This window comes from Argopecten irradians, chromosome 6 (assembly GCF_041381155.1).
Source record: "Argopecten irradians isolate NY chromosome 6, Ai_NY, whole genome shotgun sequence".
In the NCBI taxonomy this organism is placed as follows: Eukaryota; Metazoa; Mollusca; class Bivalvia; order Pectinida; family Pectinidae; genus Argopecten; species Argopecten irradians.
In genome coordinates this window covers 21,284,289-21,306,804 of record NC_091139.1, presented here as the reverse complement: position 1 = coordinate 21,306,804, position 22,516 = coordinate 21,284,289, and the positions used below count along the sequence as shown (strand labels likewise).

General features: G+C 34.4%; 2 protein-coding genes across 2 annotated transcripts; both read right to left on the bottom strand.

Moving 5' to 3' along the window:
- Positions 1-4,720: 4,720 nt before the first annotated feature.
- LOC138325308 (uncharacterized) lies at positions 4,721-11,945 on the bottom strand. Its single transcript, XM_069270866.1, has 6 exons — positions 11,796-11,945; positions 11,369-11,484; positions 10,261-10,401; positions 6,054-6,170; positions 5,762-5,954; positions 4,721-5,404 (listed from the first exon to the last, which is right to left on the bottom strand). The coding sequence occupies exons 2-6, from the start codon at positions 11,450-11,452 to the stop codon at positions 5,208-5,210; spliced, it is 732 nt and encodes a 243-aa protein (XP_069126967.1). The 5' UTR covers positions 11,453-11,484; positions 11,796-11,945; the 3' UTR covers positions 4,721-5,207.
- A 4,089-nt stretch (positions 11,946-16,034) lies between these two features.
- Positions 16,035-21,714, bottom strand: LOC138326310 (uncharacterized). The gene is made up of 6 exons (XM_069272429.1): positions 21,625-21,714; positions 21,209-21,325; positions 20,487-20,627; positions 18,584-18,700; positions 17,959-18,145; positions 16,035-16,603 (listed from the first exon to the last, which is right to left on the bottom strand). The coding sequence occupies exons 2-6, from the start codon at positions 21,323-21,325 to the stop codon at positions 16,401-16,403; spliced, it is 765 nt and encodes a 254-aa protein (XP_069128530.1). The 5' UTR covers positions 21,625-21,714; the 3' UTR covers positions 16,035-16,400.
- Between the last annotated feature and the right edge of the window lie 802 nt (positions 21,715-22,516).

Here is a 22,516-nt window from a genome sequence, read left to right as displayed (position 1 = left end):
CGAATTTGATAATCAATATGAGCATATATGACAGCAGAAAAGGTTTAGATTTTATTTGTTAACCCGAAACTTGGCGAACGATCATTTTATTTTACTTTTATAAAAACAATTTTATTATTATTGTTGTACAAAGAATTATGATTCATGTTTTCATGTTTGCAAACTAAAAACAATCATTTGCAATAAAAAGAAGAATAAATAAATTAATCAGTTCAATTCAATGTTTAATAATAGAACATGATATATAAATATATATATATATATATATATAATAGATAAATACTTGTATGTATGATATATTGTAAAAAGTATGAATGTTTATTCTTGGTGGGGATGTAAATGATACATACAAGAGTTTCCCAATGAGTGAAAACTTTATATGAAGACTGACCTAAAAGATCCTACATTGGCAACCTTCCAAATGTTTCGTTTGTTTACGAAGAAAGCATTAAAACAAAGAAATATAGAAATTTAGATTATGAACGCTGTACATGTAGTATATAGTTTATAATTCCGGAAGTATTTCTGAAATCCAGAATCCCTTGTTCCTTTTACATACATTACGAAAGAATCATCTTTACTCCGTATTTTTCACTCTTTGACCTTTGACATGACCAATTAAAGAATCGAAGGTCTTCTTAGCATTTCAAGATGAAACAAACCCTGCGTATCTTTTCGTGAATTACCATGATCACTGCGGGATAGCAAAAAGACAAAACTTGACGCCCCTTTGTTACTTGTATTGATAGTTCTACCCATAACATGAATAAAAAATAGTTTATAGAAACAGATCATTTATAGTGCTGATGAATTGCTGACAATATAGTAGTGTATTGTTTTAATAATTCCCTTGGACGACAGTCGTTTTTACGTTATATAGGCGGATGGTATATCGGTATGTAAATAATCAATGAAAATATTTCTGTAACATACTGTACCTGTACATTCTGTTTATTTATACACGAACTTAGGTATTTCATCTTCCCAAAAACCTTGTTGACAATTGGAACTAACATTAGGGTATGACTCTCGGTTATCAATTTAAAATACAACAAGGGATAATAGAATAAACACGTCACATGCTGAACAGGGCGTTTACCACACGTTAATGTCTAAAGGGGTATAATAGACGACATAAAAGCTATGGACGTACAGTGAAATCAGAATAGTTATCGATATATTGTGGCAAATTCTTAATCTTATAGAGGACGCTTTATACACTGTCGGATCAACGTAATTTCCGACACCCATGGCAAGCTGCCGTTTTATGAACTAATCAACTAGAGACAACGGCTTATATGTGGCAGTCATGTCGTCCACCATTGAATCAAGCGACAAGTATCATTTTCATACTTCATTAGTACTTGCATCCTGTTTTACATCAAAACTGATTTAATACGGTCAGTCATAACCATCCCTTACAGGTATGCATTGATTATAACGTTATTTACTTGCGAGAGTAACATTAAACATTTCACTAAGATAATTATGTACATCAAAATGAATACTTATCAACAAGGGAGGTAACTATGCAATTTGCATAGACGGATGAATTGTTCTGTTATCTTTTAGCTAACCCTTGTAATATGACTGAAGACAAGGCTTTAAGGATGTACATCTCTGAGAAGTCAAAATATTCTTGTATAAACCTTTTTTCTCATATAGTTATTGATTGGAGTTCATATCATAGAAGAAAATGGAATAAAATAGTTTTTGATCAATGTGCTCGGTTTTGAGCTGTGGTCACTTAAAATCATTATGAGAATTTCGCCGTTTTAACCAAACAAGATAGATTGATGCCATCATTTCCTAATAAATATTTGATATATATTGGTGTTTGCATAATTTATTGTATAGTGATTTTCTTTAAAAATTTAGCAGTTATCATTATTAAGACCCATATTTTTTTCTCAGCGTAACAACAGATGCTTCCCATACTCCTTAATTCTCAGCTGCTAAATACACTATTTTCAGCCATTTTTGCAAGATTTAACCTTTTTATAAAAAAGTTCTTGTATTTAACTTTTGTAAATAGCTTGCATATATTAAAGGGGAAAAGGTTGCTATTTCTAAATCAGGCAGAAAAATAGGGGGTCGGTGAATTTACTTTTTCGCCCGATTTAAACAATTCTTATTTTTCAACGTTTTAGAGTAAAAAATAAACGTACTCAATTGATCATTAAATGTAAAACATACCGTGACATTTTACACATTAATGCTTATTTTTTATTATCATGAACCTAAGTAAGATTTACAGCAAAAATTAGCTCGATACAGCTAAAAATGTTGGCGTAGTGATGATTTAGGTAAACACAATTTAAGCAAAACATGGTAAAGCTTAGGCTGTACTCAAAGCCAAAAAAGGCATATTTTCAAAAAACCGCCAAATGGGTCATTTCTTGAAATCACCATATTCAAAAATCTACTTAGTAAAGAAATATTTTTAGATAAAATTTGACAACTGACAACTTGCTACAGATATTGATAACTTTTATTTGAAAATGATCTTAACTTCTTTGATCTATGTTGAAACGAGACTTCAACGCGACTGAAACCTCAGTGTACATCCTGAAAGAATTTGATTATGGAACTATAAAAAGTCTTTGAAATGTTTGTATCATTAATAGGAAACTGAAAACTATTAAAAACAGACACATTGACATTGGCTGTTCAGGATTAATGGTTGTGCAATTCAAATGTTCACTCGTATCTAAATATCTAAGTATCTCTGAAATAGAAAAAGTGTAACGGGCGTTATTCTATCTATCTGTCATCCAGATTGCATTTAGCTATCCATTATTCAATCTAACAATGATCTAATTGATATCTAAATTGTATTTCAATTATGATATAACTGTAGAATGTAGCACTGTTATCGTATGTAATACACTCATTGCTTTATCACATGTCTACCCATATATTACAACATTTAAAGTGACGTCAATGGGTCAAGACATTTTTGTTTTGTCTTCTAGGTAATTTTCCGAAACTGGATTAGATTTACTGCTAATAAGGCAAACAGTGGAATCTGAGCTAAGAATATCACCCAATTTTCATGTATGAATTGAAATTTTTGCTCGGTTTTCTATGAACTTATCGCAGCAGAATTTTCAAAATAGCAAATTGTTTTAATTTAATAAACGCTATCACCTATAAACATTACTAGATTTTATGATTATCTTGAAATCATATAATCTAGTATAACAACAAGCTGTTTTAATATCTTGCGACCGTCACCTCTTTAGCATCTGTTCGCATTATGTTTATTTGTTACAATGAAACTTCAAGTTGAAGGTGCTATCTGAGAACAGAACAGAACTGCTGTTAATGAAACGTGGGTTACTCGATCAACATGTTTATTTGAGCTGAAGGTTTTGATAACGTGGCTTTATATCAGACAAATAACAAAGACGCCATAATGATAACTACATAGACTTATTCATTTACTAACGGAAACAAAATTATTATAAACAATTAATAAAACAATGTCTTATATTTAAGCTAAACTGTCATGTCCTTTAACTTTGATACTCAAGTGTGACATTAGTATTTAAAAACTCAAGTGTTTAAAGTGTTTAATAGATTATTTATTTTGGCTGTGTACACCATGGCCAGTGTTTGGTTCGTTCGCCAGCTTAAATTCCGCTTTCCTGAAACCCTTTCCAATCTTTCGACATCCTAGGTAATTACATAATATTGATATAACTTTATAATTGGGCTATTTCTGACGTGGTATTTATTTTACAGACTGGTGTATCCGTCTTTATTTATCACCAATTCCGGCATATCGTCTAATCTCGATTACGTATAGAGATATTGTCATGTAACAATGTCTCACTATATGATTGTTTGTGTCATGTGTCCAGACGAAACTTCCTATGCTATTCACGAAACTATGTGACATGGTAATGTGTCCGTTTGTACTCGAAATATTCTTAACATTTCCTAATCATAATTTGCGAAGAAGGGTTTCCGTATATATGAGCTGTATGTTTATTTTAGAATCATTCAAAGACCACAATAAATTTCAAGAACTTATATACTATATACCTGTAGAATATATAAGGTATATACATCTTGGAGAATATATTCATAATATATAAACAAGGAAATGATTATTTGTTGACAGCTCACATGCATCGTCCAAGTCGGTGTCTTTGTGCTATATTTACATGTATGTTTAGGGGCCGCGGTGGCCGAGTGGTTAAGATGTCCCGACATATTACCACAAGCCCTCCACCTCTGGGATGCGAGTTCGAATCACATGTGGGGCAGTTGCCAGGTACTGACCGCTGGCCGGTGGTTTTTCTCCGGGTACTCCGACTTTCCTCCACCAACAAACCTGGCACGTCCTTACATGACCCTGGCTGTTAATAGGACGTAAAACTAAACAAACATGTATGTTTTTGCTAATTTGATGTTTGAGTTGCCCCCCCTTAATGAAGTACCAAGCAATAATCTGTGTATAAATATGATGGTGATCTCAATAGAGCCATACCTTGTGTTGTGTTATCAGTGATTCGGAAAGGAATTATTCAGATGCCCAATCTTTTTGATGTATATTTCATAAATTTTCAATTGTAATGTCGCGGATATTCTTTGGCTCCAATTATCTGGTTAAACCCGTGACCTTTGTATATATTAAAAACGCGATATATAAAAAGTTCTCATGATTCAGCTTTAGTGTATCATAAATAAACAACAAACTTATAGTAGGTTAATTTCTAGATTTTATTGTTGTCCGAATAGAAAATGAAATTTAGAAATAGCAAAAACTACAAGCAATGCTCAAATTTTATTATCGGATATATGTAGTTATTATCTATTGCTAGAACTTGCCCATTCATTCCATATAAATCAGTTGAAATTTACATTGTTCACATATTTATCAAAAGTAATTGTACAAAAACAATCATAAACAATCGATTTTTTACAAAACAGTGTTTTCCATTCATGTTATTTTAACAACAAAATAATAAATCAATCTATAGTATCAGTTTTTGATATATGCATTTTACCTAGATTATGAAGCGTGGTCAAATGATAGAACCTATTTTACTGAAAAAGATCTGTTTCAAAAATCAGTAATGCAGGCGTTTAGTTATCATAGATATTTAATTACCAAGCGCGTATGTTTCATTTGAATAAACATTCTTAATGCAATGATAGTACATCTTTAATCAGCAACATTGTAATGTACAATGGACTCAGCAGAATCTGCCACAGACATAGTCTAGATACCAGAAGGTGATCCAGCATGTCCTCCACCTACAAAAGAAGCAGGGCCTACAACGCCAGCAATATCTAACTCTTCTAATGATCCACCTACAGCGGAAAGGGCATGTTCCCCAAAATCTCTTCCGGCGCACAAGACCTCCCGACCCAATTTCGTCAGAGTCTTCATCTAAATTACAAAACAATAAGGTAATATGAAGAAAGCGTTCACTATAAATGTGTGTATATTATGAAGAAACATATTTGAATTTTATCGACTTGTAAGGATTCACGGTTAGATGATGGTAGCAAGTAGAAAGGTTAACATTAAATCAGAAAAAGTCAATAAGGATTCCTTGTAAATTAAACGGTATTTTTTCATTCGACATTGCTAGATACAACACAACCCTGTATAAAGTTTTCAAGTTGTTATTTTTATTGCATTTAAATGCATACAAAAGTTACAGGGAACATTACAATCCATGTTCGTGTACTGGAAAACATACTGATGTAATGTTACAGCGTTTAATCTAAAAACTAGCAATACCTTGTTCGCTCTCGCCCTGTGGGATGTCCTGACACCCTTCAGCTTTCTTTGATAAGTGACGTATCCTCCGAATCCCACATAACGACTCTACTACAGTCCTCACTTCCTCTGTCATTTCGGGTTCGTCCTCGTCATACATACACGCCTTCTCCGCGGTGGCGTTGGTAGTTTGTGTCGTGTCAGTCTCCTTAACCTATATTAGGAACATAATACAACGAGATATACAGATGTAAAGGCTGCATTATGTTTATACACTTTTCTGGTTATAATAAAGAAATTGACTCTTACGTACAGTATCTACGTCATCTGCATCCTCCTCCTCTAGCACGTGTTCTGTCTTTTCCTCTTCGTTCAGTTCCGTGAAGTAGCAATCTTCGGATTCCGAGTCTGGGATAATCACACGTATATTCTGTAAATATATTAGTTAAGAAATAACATTTTATAAGAGTATGAGAGATGCAAACAATAGGAGTTTATTGATATGGAAATATAACGGGATTGGACTGGATCGATTATCGGTGACCAGGTAGCTCAGCGGTAGAGCATTCGGCTAGAAGTCTCGGGTTCGAATCCCGGTCTGGTCGCTACATTTTCTACTCTCCTGCTACAGAAATATAGACTGTCCTTCATTACTTTGTAAATAATTCTTATGTTACAGATGTAATTGTTTTCTGACATGGAAATAATTTTTGCATGGAATATAAGTGACAACCACACTCGTGAAAAGCAATAGCAATATTTCAGTTTTAAAAAGCTGACTTTAAAAGTGACTAAGAACAAAAATCGGTCACATACATAAGTAGCCTTGGAAGAGGCAATTATCTACTTTTGTCCTACCAGTATCTACTTTTGTCCAACCGGTATCTACATTTGTCCTACCATTATCTACTTTTGTCCTACCAGTATCTACTTTTGTCCTACCTGTATCTACTTTTGTCCTACCGGTATCTACTTTTGTCCTACCAGTATCTACTTTTGTCCTACCGGTATCCACTTTTGTCCTACCGGTGTCTACTTTTGTCCTACCAGTATCTACTTTTGTCCTACCCGTATCCATTTTTTTCCTACCCGTCTTTTCTTTTGTCCTACCAGTATCTACATTTGTCCAACCAGTATCTACTTTTGTCCTACCGGTATCTACTTTAGTCCTACCGGTATCCACGTTTGTCCTACCAGCATCTACTTTTGTCCTACCAGTATCTACTTTTGTCATACCGGTTTCTACTTTTGTCCTACCGGTATCCACTTTTGTCCTACCGGTATCTACTTTTGTCCTACCGGTATCCACTTTTTTCCTACCAGTATCTACTTTTGTCCTACCGGTATCTACTTTTGTCCTACCAGTTTCTACTTTTGTCCAACCGATATCTACTTTTGTCCTACCGGTATCCACTTTTGTCCTACCAGTATCTATTTTGTGCTACCTGTATCCACTGTTGTCCTACCGGTTTCTACTTTTGTCCTACCGGTATCCACTTTTGTCCTACCGGTATCTACTTTTGTCCTACCGGTATCTACTTTTGTCCTACCGGTCTCCACTTTTGTCCTACCTGTATCTACGTTTGTCCTACCGGTATCTACTTTTGTCCTACCAGTATCTACTTTTGTCCAACCGATATCTACTTTTGTCCTACCGGTATCCACTTTTGTCCTACCAGTATCTATTTTGTCATTCCTGTATCCACTGTTGTCCTACCAGTATCTACTTTTGTCCTACCGGTATCCACTTTTGTCCCACCGGTATCTACTTTTGTCCTACCAGTATCTACTTTTGTCCTACCGGTTTCTACTTTTGTCCTACCGGTATCCACGTTTGTCCTACCGGTATCTATTTTTGTCCTACCAGTATCTACTTTTGTCCTACCAGTATCTATTTTTGTCCTACCAGTATCTACTTTTGTCCTACCGGTATCCACTTTTGTCCTAGCTGTATCTATTTTGTGCTACCTGTATCCACTGTTGTCCTACCAGTATCTTCTTGTCCTACCGGTATCTAATTTTGTCCTACCAGCATCTACTTTTCCTACTAGTATCTTCTTTTGTCCAACCGATATCTACTTTTGTCCTACCGGTATCCACTTTGGTCCTACCAGTATTTATTTTTGTCCTACCGGTATCCACTTTTGTCCTACCAGTATCTACTTTTGTCCTACCAGTATCTACATTTTCCTCCCGGTATCCCCTTTTTTCCTACCGGTATCTACTTTTGTCCTACCAGTATCTACTTTTGTCCTACCGGTATCCACTTTTGTCCTAGCTGTATCTATTTTGTGCTACCTGTATCCACTGTTGTCCTACCAGTATCTACTTGTCCTACCGGTATCTAATTTTGTCCTACCAGCATCTACTTTTCCTACTAGTATCTTCTTTTGTCCAACCGATATCTACTTTTGTCCTACCGGTATCCACTTTGGTCCTACCAGTATCTATTTTTGTCCTACCGGTATCCACTTTTGTCCTACCAGTATCTACTTTTGTCCTACCAGTATCTACATTTGTCCTCCCGGTATCCACTTTTTTCCTACCGGTATCTACTTTTGTCCTACCAGTATCTACTTTTGTTCTACCGGTGTCTACTTTTGTCCTACCAGTATCTACTTTTGTCCTACTGGTATCTTTTGTCCTACTGGTATCTACTTTTGTCCTACCAGTATCTACTTTTGTCCTACCGGTATCTACTTTTGTTCTACCGGTATCTACTTTATTCCTACCAGTATCTACTTTTGTCCTATCGGTGTCTACTTTTGTCCTACCAGTATCTACTTTTGTCCAACCGATATCTACTTTTGTGCTACCGATATCCACTTTTGTCCTACCAGTATCTATTTTGTGTTACCTGTATCCACTGTTGTCCTACCGGTTTCTACTTTTGTCCTACCGGTATCCACTTTTGTCCTACCGGTATCTACTTTTGTCCTACCGGTATCTACTTTTGTCCTACCGGTATCCACTTTTGTCCTACCATTATCTACTTTTGTCCTACCGGTATCTACTTTTGTCCTACCAGTATCTACTTTTGTCCAACCGATATCTACATTTGTCCTACCGGTATCCACTTTTGTCCTACCAGTATCTATTTTGTCCTACCTGTATCCACTGTTGTCCTACCAGTATCTACTTTTGTCCTACCGGTATCCACTTTTGTCCTACCGGTATCTACTTTAGTCCTACCGGTATCTACTTTTGTCCTACCAGTATCTACTTTTGTCCTACCGGTATCCACTTTTGTCCTACCGGTATCTATTTTGTGCTACCTGTATCCACTGTTGTCCTACCAGTATCTACTTGTCCTACCGGTATCTACTTTTGTCCTACCAGTATCTACTTTTCCTACTAGTATCTTCTTTTGTCCAACCGATATCTACTTTTGTCCTACCGGTATCCACTTTGGTCCTACCAGTATCTATTTTTGTCCTACCGGTATCCACTTTTGTCCTACCCATATCTACTTTTGTCCTACCGGTATCTATTTTTGTCCTACCGGTATCCACTTTTGTCCTACCCATATCTACTTTTGTCCTACCAGTATCTACATTTGTCCTACCGGTATCCACTTTTTCCTTACCGGTATCTACTTTTGTCCTACCAGTATCTACTTTTGTCCTACCGGTGTCTACTTTTGTCCTACCAGTATCTATTTTTGTCCTACCGGTATCTACTTTTGTCCTACCAGTATCTACTTTTGTCCTACCAGTATCTACATTTGTCCTACCGGTATCCACTTTTTCCTTACCGGTATCTACTTTTGTCCTACCAGTATCTACTTTTGTCCTACCGGTGTCTACTTTTGTCCTACCAGTATCTACTTTTGTCCTACCGGTATCTACTTTTGTCCTACCGGTGTCTACTTTTGTCCTACCAGTATCTACTTTTGTCCTACCGGTATCTACTTTTGTCCTACCAGTATCTACTTTTGTCCTACCAGTATCTACATTTGTCTTACCGGTATCCACTTTTTCTTACCGGTATCTACTTTTGTCCTACCGGTATCTACTTTTGTCCTACCGGTATCTACTTTTGTTCTACCGGTATCTACTTTAGTCCTACCAGTATCTACTTTTGTCCTACCGGTGTCTACTTTTGTCCTACCAGTATCTACTTTTGTCCTACCGGTATCTACTTTTGTCCCGCCAGTATCTACTTTTGTCCTATCGGTATCTCCTTTTGTCCCATAAGGTCATGTAACCACTGTCTGTTGGTTTGTTGTTTTAGTTTTATTGCTATTAACAGCTAGTGTCATGGAAGGGGGTGCTAGGTTTGAAGGTGAATGAAAAACTGACATCCTGGAGAAAAAACACCCATGTGCGGTCAGTACCTGGCTACTGCCCTACATGGGATTCGAACTCGCGACCAAGAGGTGGAGGGCTTGTGGTAATATGTTGAAGCATCTTAACAACTAGGCCAAAGCGGCCCAAACCTCTGAAGTAATTTACATGTGAATAATACAAATCTAGAGCCTGATAAGGGGAAACGATAATTTACTTTCTCTATCCACCTACCAGGGTATGATTGGTGACCACGGTCTGGGAACCATTTCCGTTCATAGTTGAATGAACGATCTCATTTCCATCAGTTTGTTCAGATCCAATGTCCACCGAATATATGTCTCCCTCCGCTGTGCTGACATTCAGAGACAGGAACTATAACGTAAATACACCGAATCTACATTTATATACATAAATGTACGAAGTATATCTTAGACATTCATTCTTTTACTAAATCACTTAAAGTTATATGTGCCGTAATTTTCATACTCGCGAATCAATTAGAGCTTTTGATGTTTTATTTACCACCACAAATTACCAACATTTTGAGAGTTACAATACTTACAATACAAAGTCTTAATTTTACAAGTACAAATAAAAGCTGAAAAGGGTTTTTGGCAGTACTGCTAAAAATCAGCATATTTTCATCTAAAACCTAGTGAAATGAGTACATTCGGACAGCCAATGAAGACAGGTTGTGGTCTAAAATTCCATTTCAGTTATTTATTAGTAATTTTGGAATGATTTCTGTATGTATGTTTCCATCTTAACATACATAAGGCATAAACACAATAATTTTACAGTGCATCAATTCTGTGGTGTAACTAATGTCTGAAAGGCAACATACATGTTTGTCTGTCCATTTGAATTATTTACAGCTTGATTGTTTTCAATAGATAATTGAAGAAAAGATAGCATGTCAAAAACTTCGCTCAGTTACGGCGCATATTACTTTAACAAAGAAGGAAATCAATTGATTTGAAATACTTAAATATTTAAATGCATTTTTCATTGTTAAATTGGTGAACAATTAATATTTCATAAATAATATCGATTGTTCTTTTATCTATTTATTTTGTTTTACATTTATGATTCTGAATATATGTTTGATTTGACGATATTTGAAAGATATGATGAATAAATAAACAGAGATATAAATAGTTTATCTGCATGACTTAAATAAAACAAATTTCAGAAACTAGTATTTTGTTTGCTCTTTGCGTCGAAACAACATACGAGTATTTCTCTCAGGAATTGATTTCAATTGCGAAAACATGTTACATAATCAAGGTTACAATGTATCACACATAATACTCAAATATCAACAAGGAGATGTACGTACCGAAGCCGCATTTTCACCGTCCGCCGACGCTGCCAGACCAAAACCAACCAGGACACACAGAGAAATATACATCAACTGGTGCATGGTGACCAACACGGATACAGCACGAAAATCTCCTAATAGGAACATACTAATAATGGAATGATTAATGTTTACGTTGCACATACCAATCACAGGACATACAGTCGCAACAAAAGCAGTTCTTCATGGCTGTATTGGTTCCGAATATGAACTTTATCAACTCTACAACAACAACAACAACAACAACAACAACAACAACAATCATATTAGTTTCAAATAAAAGATATATATGCTTATAGCTTATATGAATTACTGCCGGTTCCAATACCTAAAGATTAATCTATCATCTCTCAAAAGTTTTCGAAAATATGTTATCCTTATCTCGGTAATCAAAGACTACTCTTACCTGTTCCCAAAGTCAGCTTCCAAGAGCTTCTGCGCAAAACGTCAAAGTTTAACTCCTTTTATAGGATTTATCAAGGAAGTATTTAACGTAGAAATTCGGAGAAGAAAGACATTAAATGTTTGAGTGTTTACCAGAAACTAACTATAATAAAGTGTGATTTACGAGGCAGGGGCGTAGGAAGCGGGAGGGGGGGGGGGGGCAACTGCCCCCCCGTTTCCCAGGACGGGGGGGCAAACATGTCTTTTTGCCCCCCCATTTTCGCCGACTGAAATTTTCTAAAAATGCTTATTTGAAAGAAAAAAGGGTCCTCCGGCACATTTTTCGTACTTCATTCTAGAAAATTTTCCGCTGCGCGGCGCATTTCCTAAAACGTTCAAGCACATAATGTCAAACCTTAAATAGTAAAAATTCAATACACACAAACTAGACTAAAAATCTCCATCAAGGAATTCTATGTACTATTTTAAAAAATGTCTCTTAAAAGATCAATTTGTTTATATGTCTTAGCGAGACAATTAATTCATTTTTTTATGTAGCCGGTATATTCAGATCGAGTAGGGTTGCATAATGTTATTACGACACAATTATCATTTCTAAATGCAGGTAGCTTTAAATCGAAAAATTACCATGTTAAGAACGCTTTATAATCATTAAACTTTATCGTAAAACTCATCTCAGCCATTCTAAATCGTAATTTTTTTTACCGGGGAGACCCCCGGACCCCCCTAACACCAAATTCTCGCGCCTTTGGGCGCTCGCAAATTCATCAAAATGCATCGTAAAACTCATCTAAGCCATTCTAAATCGTAATTTTTTCCCGGGGGAGACCCCCGGACCCCCCAAACACCAAAATCTCGCGCTTTCGGGCGATCGCAAAATCATCAAAATACATAAAACTGATCCCGGGGGTCACCCTCAGACCCCTAATAAAACACAAAAATCTCGCGCCTTCGACGCTCACACGCTAATTTGGCCAATTTGCGTATTCGTTAATTTCCTTTTAGCGACCCCACTGTCTATAAATGTGTACAAGGATTAAATTTAGTGATATATGAAAAATGTACATAAAGCATATATTATATGGTTGGGAGTTGAATTAATCTCCTCCTGTAGGTGTGGCGGGGGTGGGGTGGGGTTACAAAATATTGAGGACCTTTGCCCCCGATGACGTTTCATCTTCCTACGCCACTGCGAGGGCATTCAAAAAACGGGTTATTATTGGGAAAAAACATATATATTTTGAGTACAAGCCATTCCACTAAATGAATAAATCTATACATCAAAATAAATTATTGTGAAGTCATAGTGTTCGTTATTCATGGCGTATTTTAGTTTTCCAACACATTTATTTGCATTGCCTTTTTTACTTCAATTTTTACTAGCTTTTTAATCAATCAGGAAGTTTAAAAAGAAATGAGTCAGACAAGCATTGTTTGATATTGCTTTTATTGTAATGTAACACGACTACACAAAGGTCAACCCCATACCCCAACTGCCTTGCTTTACCTAGTTATATAATGCGTACTTAAGTTGCACTTTTACAATAGGTGCACATAAGGGGACACGTATGTCAGAAAATACTATCGGAATGATCTAAATTTTGGGCTATTATCACAATTTTGATTTCGATAAATCAGAGTAACAGAGGTGGAGAAAATGTAGCGGCCAGACCAGGGTTCGAACCAACAACCCTCCAAACACTGGTCGGATACTCCAGCGATTTAGCTACCTGGTGATAGCTAATCGCTAGAGAGAGACTGTTTTGCGATTGCTTGCCAGTAGATGGGGCAGGAATTAGCATGCAAGTTTTTTGTTTACTGCCAATATGATTCCTCTTATTGCTAGTTTTTCTCTTACTGATTTTCCCTTTTGTGTCTTTAGATATATGCAGCTGTTTCTTTATTTTGTGATTAACGCAAAAATTTGTAGCGGTATATCAAAAGTATGTTCCTTGTCGTCAAGATATCCTAAAATTATAGGAATATTTCGTATTCGAATTGAAATGTATGCATAGGCATTGTAAAGTGTTTTATAAAAGTTTCCCGAGATGACTGAAACGCGTCAAATTATAAAAAATTTTAATAGCATGATCAATGATCAATTCATAATTGTCGGCTATACATTTGTTGAGGATGAAAACATCATTTGAAGGCATAGAAATACGTTCGTTTAGGACAAAAACTATTGTCCTACACATCACGGCCATGGTTCGTTTATGTAATCGTACAAGTCAAGGCACTTGTTCACCTGCCAAACAGGGATTTCCCCCAGGATTTTTATTTTCACTCACGTTGACTCTCATTGGAAGCTTTCAATAGGGCCAATAAGTGTGATTTACAAGTAGTCGCAAATAATCAAAACACTAAGCTTTTTTAAATACTGATAATTTCGTGGCTCTTAAAAATTATGTACGGGACATATGTTATAAATTTGGCTCTATGGTTAGGTTATATCATGTTCAAAACTATCCTCTTGAACATCTATAGATACTACACCAATAAGGGACTTCCAGCTTTGCTTTTCCAATAATGTGATGATATTAAAACTGCATTGTATATGCAGTGTACGCGACAATACAAATTTAATTGAAATTTGCTTCAAGCGACTTTATCACCACATAATCATCATTTGAGTTTCATACCTCTTATCAAATGCATCGGAATATAAAAATACGCTCAATTTTAGCTTTAATGGAATAAATTAAACTAAACGAAAGAAACATTTCTTTGAATTGTATAAAAAAAAATTCAGACAATAAAATTTTAAATCTTTTTAGACAAGTACCAGGAAGATTAAAAACAGTGTAAGTATCTAATCGTCTGTTGACAATACTGCCCTCGTTGACTTGCAGATTTACCACGAAATATTCTACTCACAAAATTATAATGAAAGGTTAAAATAACTAAAGTAAACAGCCACGGAAACTTGATATCATACAGAATATGTATACGTATATCTTTGTTGATATAATAATTATTAAATATATTTAAATTACTGACATCGTATAACATACCACATAATTTCGTGGTATTCTATGGAATTTAAAATGGTAGTGTATTAAGATTAATTCGTTTTACAAAATCATGCGATGTGCTACTAACCTAAAGTATCTTACAAGCAAAATGCATGTGAATCAATGAATGGCTGCTAGTTTATCTGAAATTTACCTGTTAATCATATATATTTAACAAAAAAACCTTGGTTAAAGTATCTCAAACATAGACGATGTGGATTTTGTCACCTATGAGCTGTAACTTTGGCTAATAAATCAAATTCAAAATGACTTCTCTAGTGTTATCGTGTAAATAGTATCAATTTGTAACAGCATTGACGACTCATAGCTGATTTAATTTTGATAATACTATATTGGCATGTCTCTATTTTTTACAGATATGCATTTGTCTGTTGAAATGTTGAGCAGATATGATATGTTAAAATTAACACAGAACTTTTATCTTCAATATACATGTATGTAATACAGTCCTTAACCTCGAGAATGCATTATATCTAGCAGCCCTTGTAAATAACTTGGTTTACAGTATTAGAGAAGTTCAAAGTTTATAAATGAATATTACGATTTAAATAATGAATATTGAATATCATATGTAAATGCTTTTTCTACCCATGTAAAATCTCTTAAAAAAAAATACAAAAAATACAAAAAAAGACAGTCCTTAACAACATTTACAGTACAAAGGTTAGATGTGCTGCAACTGGGCGAAATTTTTGATAAGTTATTTTTTTGTCTTCAGTAACCTATTGAAAAATTTGATGAGTTTAATGTGATCTATTGATGAACTAAGCTATGGAAATCATTCAAAATGAAGACAAACATACATGATGCCTCATAAACATTAGTTTCACCACGAAATGTATGCACTGTAAAATTCTTGTTTTCATACCTTATGTAGATGGAAACATACCTGCAGAAATAACTTAACAATTACTATTTATAACACTGTCGAAATGTCTCAACTAAGATCAAACGCTTAGGTCTCATTTGATTTTCTTGAAGTCAAACTTCATTAATAGTCTTTGACTTAATCACCAGCCCTTCTCCAAAAATAGTGCTTAATTATGAAAATTAGTTATGAAATTAATATTGCGTAGTATGAATTGCATATGCAACATTTGAAAATTGGAAAATTCAGGAGAGGTGATTTTTATTGAAAGGTAAACAAAACATCTTACAAGAGGAGTTCGTTATACTGCAAATGAAAAACAAGTTCACAATTTTATTTTATGAATTTATTCGGTAACTAATTCAACATTTAAATCATTTATTACTATTCAATTACAATATACAGATTGAAAAGCGATACAGATTTATACTAAAATATGCAAAACTTAACCTCAGATATAGATTTTTGACATTTCAAAATAAAATTAAAAAGCAAAAATTTTGAAACTATAGTTAACAAATATACATATTGATATGTATTGGAAAATAAGTTGGGCATCCTGACAATTAATAAGATGATTGATATAAAATGCGATTGATAACCGCAAATATTATTTCATTATGTGGGCTCCTAAATCATTTAAAACCAATGTGTTTCTTTAATCATCCGCCTTGCATTTCTTTAAGCAGGGCTTACTGCAGACTCAGCAATATCTGCCACATCTGAAAGATAGATAATAGGTGGTGACGCAGTACTTCTTCCGATAGCAAAAGAACAGGAAACATTTCCTCCTGTAGTAGCATCTCTTCACCCTTTTTCTGATCCAGTAACAGCGATAAGGACACCTCCCCCACCACCTCTTTCGACGAACAAGCTCTCCTGATCCGGTCTCATCAGAGTCTTCAGCTATAATACAAAGGATTGAAAACGTTAGGAAAGTGAGGGCCAAAATCGAAGAACGTTACCAGTGTAACTTCCTATGCGATAATTATACAGTACTCATAGATCGGTTATCATTAGACAGTAAAAAATCATTGTTTATTCTGAATTAATAATTAATTTTGTCGTTACATTCTTGTTAAAAAGTAACTTTTGAAAAATCTCGTAAATATACATGTATGTACAATTTCATTTTCTATAGGATTTCTGCGATGAGAAGTTAACATCTATCTATGACTAACTTTTTTTAACTATTTATTCGAAATATACGTTCATACCAAAGTTGACATATGGATAAAAATCTTAAAAAATAATGTTGCTTTGCCTGATCTTGATCCCTTGTGATGTGTGATCATACATAGGACAAGCTAAAGCAATCTTTCAAATTTGTGTCTGTCTTATTTGTTGATAGTTACACACAGTCAACTTGCTCTATTTTTACAAGAATTGCCATATTGTGTTATCAAAAATAAGCGTTTATTACTAAGAAGCAAGCATTTACAAGTTTTCTAAATGGACACAAAATTGGTCATTTCTGAATTTTTAGTATATTTTGGCCACTTGCTACAAATAGAGACATTTTTTTGTAAATCACAGAGTTGAAACGAGACTTGAACTAGAATGATATGCCAGAGAAGATCCTAAGTTTTATTAACCTACATAATGTATTAATGGTAAAGTGAGATTAAATATCTGGTTTGGCTTTACACATTCCCTCCTAACAAGTAAGCAATGGATGCCCTATACATTTTGAAAATTCATGATATAAATTCAGTTATATTTTGATATTAAAGGAATCATTCTAAATAAGTACATGTGAAGGGGGGTAACTCGTGCGTTTATATTATACGATAAAAGTGAAGACTATAATATTGTGACAATCGAAATATTTTATATTTGACAGTGTGATACTCTATACTTACAATAATATTATTGATTTAGACGACAATAACAATATTGTTATTGTGTTATTGTTATTGTCATTTTTATTCTGTTAACCAATTAAGTGTAAACATATCTGCCAATAAAAATAAATCAAAATCCTTTATAAGAGGACCATAATTCATAATCGTAACTTTGATGCTAAGGTTTTTCGTTTATGTAGATAATAGATGTAATTGTTGTCGATGTATACGGCTGATACTAGAGCTGTGGAAATGGACTGTTGTAGATCATCGGTGACCAGGTAGATCAATGGGTAGATCATCCGGAGGTCCTGGGTTCGTAATAAGTAATAATTAAGTTTATAAAGGCAATGTAGGGTACTTTAGCAAATGAATTGCGAAAGCACGATACTATGTGAGTTATTCCCCTTCTCCTACCTTGTTGACTTCCGTCCTGTGGGATGTCCTGACAGGCAGCCTTCTTTGTTAAGTGACGTATCCTACGGGTCCCACACATGTCCTCAACAGCAGTCTTCACCTCCTCTGTCATGTCGGGTTCGTCTTCGTCATACAAACAAGCCTTCTCCTCAGTAGTGTTCTTGGTGTTAGGCAGTATTTCAGAGTCCTGATGTGTAATAATAACAGAGAATGACTGTGATACCTAGGCATTAGAGATCTGGATGGCATAATCTAAAGCTGATGACGTCGACTTCAATGTCTGACGAGCTGCGTTCTACCACTGAGCGAGGAATCCTTATGTCGGTGTTCGAATATTTATATGTATAAGATTATAATGACACCTTTCTTGCAAGGCTCTTAATGTTTATACACAAATATTAATTCCAATGTGATAAGCAGAAGTTTCAATATTCTTAATGTTGTATCAAATTATTTCATTATTTCAAGAAGAAAACAATGAGCGACTTAAATAAGATCTGCTATGTTCTATACTGATTTCAGTTATAAAAACAGAACGTATTGAGTAACTCTTCGAAATTGTAACCTCAAATTTCTAACTCTTAACACATGCACCCTCTCTCGGATATATCACCAATCTCCTTACAGTATCTACGTCATCTGCGTCCTCTTCCTTTAGCACGTGTTCTGTCTTTTCCTCATCGTTGAGTTCCGTGAAATGGCAATCATCGGATTCCGAGGCAGGAATTATCACACTTATATTCTGAAAGAAAAAAAGGGAACAACATATTTTTGTGTAATCTTGGTGAAAGATATTAGCGGATGAGTTTTATTTCCCAATATTTACATTCACTTGCCATTTGTTCTTTATGCACTAAATGAACCAAAGTTAAGTCTATGATGGTATAACTGACATCCATAACATGAACATTATGACGACACTAATGTTGACATGGTAACGTCAACTAATCACCGTCAAAAAAGCTGTTCTATCGTGTGAAGTTTACCGTCATTGATAAACGTGTTTCCTTGTCTAACTTATATCATTTTGATGCAGAGACTTCTAAAATGTTAAATAATATAATAACAAAAATTGTCCTATCTTCTCATTAAATTTGTGGTATATATAGATGCCATAATATACTGATTAGTTTATACTACAACTGTGAAACGCATTTAAAACTGTACACCTCTGAGAAGTAATTTTTTTCTTGTTTTAATTTTTTTTCTCATATCGATTTTTAAAAATGTGAGTTCATACTATAGATAAAACGAATGAAAAAAACATATGCCCGTGTGAAAGTTTTAAAGCTATTGTCACTCAAAGACACATAATTGAAAAAAATGTTGGATTTTATGGAAATTTTGCGTTTTTGACAATATACACGAGAGATTAAAGCCATAATTGCCTTTTGAGGTGTTTAGATTTGGATGTTTACAGAATTTATTTTTCAGTGGTCTTTTTAAAAAAAAGCATTTATGATTAATAAGACTCATATTTCCACATAATATCAACATATGTTACCCCTTCCCCTTAATTTTGAGCCACAAAATGTACCATTTTCATCAAACTTTGCCAAATCTAACCCTTTATATTAAACTTTTAGAAATGTCTTGCCTATCAATATGGAAAAAAGTAGTTCTTTCTAAATCAGGCAGTTAAATGGTGGTTCCGTGGCCCATATGAATATTTGATATATTTCAATATCATAGAGGTAAAGATAAAAGTGCTCAAATTTTAAATGTAAAACTAAATTGACAAAATGTATCATTTTACACATTAATGCTTTGTATTTTAATCATCACGAACATATCAAAGATTTACAGTGGACAAATAGCTCGATAGAGATAAAAATACTGGTGCAGTGATGATTTAAGTTAAAACAATTTAAGTAAAAAATGGTAGAACTTTAGCTATCAAAGTGAAAAAGACACATTTTTAAAATGGCCGCCAAAAGTGTCATTTCTTAAATACCCCTATAAAAACCAAAGAGTAGAGATGTAATTTTTTGACAAAATTTGCAACCAGCAACTTGTTACAGATATCGATAAATTGTATTTGAAAATCTCATACCTTCTTTGATCTATGTCGACACGAGACTTAAAGGGAACTGAAAGTTCCGTGGTTAGTATCCTTAATTGTGCTTGTTACGATACAATATTAACCAAAGACTTAGAATATGTTTTTTTTATTAAATGGTGGCAATAAATCTGTTTAGTTTAGTCCGTTTCGATATATCTATAAGTTAACCTGGTCTACCTGTAAGAAACAGAGTTCTACGTAAAATGTGTTAACGTTGCCAAAAGACACCGTCTTCAGCAGAAAACTTACTTTATAAAATGTATTTGCAATTCTGTCGCAGACGACACAAGAACTATACCCTCTATTAGTTTTCTATGACAGATTGTTTTCCACAAAACATGTTTGAGTTATTTATCAATTTCGCCTATTTGGTATCGCATTATATAGTCTTTAGTAACTATCAACAAACAGTAAGCACGCAAAAAATATTGAAACGAAATTTCAAAAATAAGGTCCATCGACTTACCAGGACATGATCCATGACGATTGTCTGCGTGCCGTTTCCATTCATGGTTGAATGAACGATCTCTTTCCCATCGGTTCTTTCCGGTGCAATGTCTATTGAATATGTGTCCCCCTCGGCTGTACTGATATCCATGGACAGGAACTAAAACAAAACATCAATAAATTGTTGCAGCCATGGTTTTCCTCACAGTTTGGAAGACTTTTGTTATATCATTATAAGCGTGCTTCTGAAGATATGTAAATAAACTATTGACCATACAAATAGTTTTGTGAAATATGTTTTCTTTCGGCTTGAGTAATACTGTAAACTCCTTTATCTTCGTGTATACTAGAATTCGCGTCTTCGTTTATTTAACAATTTCGTGATTCAAGGTTTGTCAGTAAAAATTCATTTTGTAATGTTACGTTTTACTCAATCATTTGCGAACCATTTTAATTCCCGTTCGAGCCCGAAATTGCGCGAAAATTTCTATCTTTCAATTTACAGTATTTATTTAGCGTTGTTTTTAAATAATCATATTCCTCGTTAAAAGACCAAACATGGAATCTGTACCAGAAATAAATTAATTAACGCATTAAAACAAGTCATTGATAATTGTACTATACCGGATTTGTTTGGAGATGGCTAATATAGGCTTTGCCTGTTGCCAAATCCATTTGCATATTATTTGCAATAAAATTTGTTGAAATGAAAACAAGTCATTTAAGTGTAAATGTACATACCGCTGTATCATTGCCACCGTTGGTTGGCGTTGTCTGTCCTAGTCCGGCCAGGACAACAACAACAATAACCACCAGCTGAATCATGGTGACTAGCCTCGATTCTTCCACAGACACCATCTAGAATAAAACAGACAAAGTCTATGGTATATTTTGTGATTTATTGAGAGAAAAAAAGTATAATCGCTGGGATTTCAAATCATCATCTTTAATTATTTTGTGAAAACTTCATATTCAAGTTATATGAATTTTACAAAAGTAATGTTAAGAAAAATGATAACGTCTTTTTATGAAACACACACATCATTATAATAATGCAGTTACGATATCTGTAACTTCTTCATAAAAAAACCTTGTGAAATAGTTTGCGAACGGATGCAATTTCTCCTAGCGTTCTCTTACTTATACCAGACACTTACCTTTCCCTCCGAAGTCTTCCTTAAGGACTACTGCTTTAACAACTGCAGCCTACCCCCTTTTATACTTTTTATCCAGGAAGAAGTGGATTGCAGAAAATCCAGGAAGAGTAAGAAATCAAACATTTGAGTACTCCACAAACACTTGGAACAACGTCTTGTGATTTACAATCAGCATAAAATAATTGAACTTAATACATGTACATTATTTTTTTTAAAGTGAATTGCCAGATAAGCAACTGAATTTTGCCAACATTTCTTTTGATATCAATAAAAGACGGACGAAAGGAAAGTTAGGTTTATAAGGGTTTTTTTCAGTAAAATTTTGCATATTTGAACATGACATTGTATTAATTCAACATAGCATCGAAAAAGGCAGTATTCTTAACTATGGCCAACTTTTCAAAAACGAATCGGGGGCTTTTGAACAATCTCTACACATAACTTTTTGAATTTCTCAATATTGGAAAGTTATTCATTTAAACTTTATTCATTATTAAGTTCGTCCCCTTTCCAAAGACATGATACTATCTTTGGGTGTGGGGGAGTGGGATAAACGCTCTATTGCTCACATGGGAAGGTACCTCTTACTCTAGATCTACATTAAATTCATTTCGATTACTGATATGAAACGTTAAGATTGTATATTATGTTGATCAAATACTGAAAAATTAAGAATTATTGAATGTGAACATAAGTAGATTTCCTAAGCATACGTATTTGAATGAGGTAAAATCTTCAGTCCAAAATCGTGAAAAAAAGATACATGTTTGAGGTATGGGAGTAGTTAAAAAGAAGAATAGAATGAACCAAATTGGTTTTAAGCCTAAATCGTGGATGTTTTGATTGGGATGAAAGATATATGTGACGTGTGAGAGCGACCTGTGAGGGGACA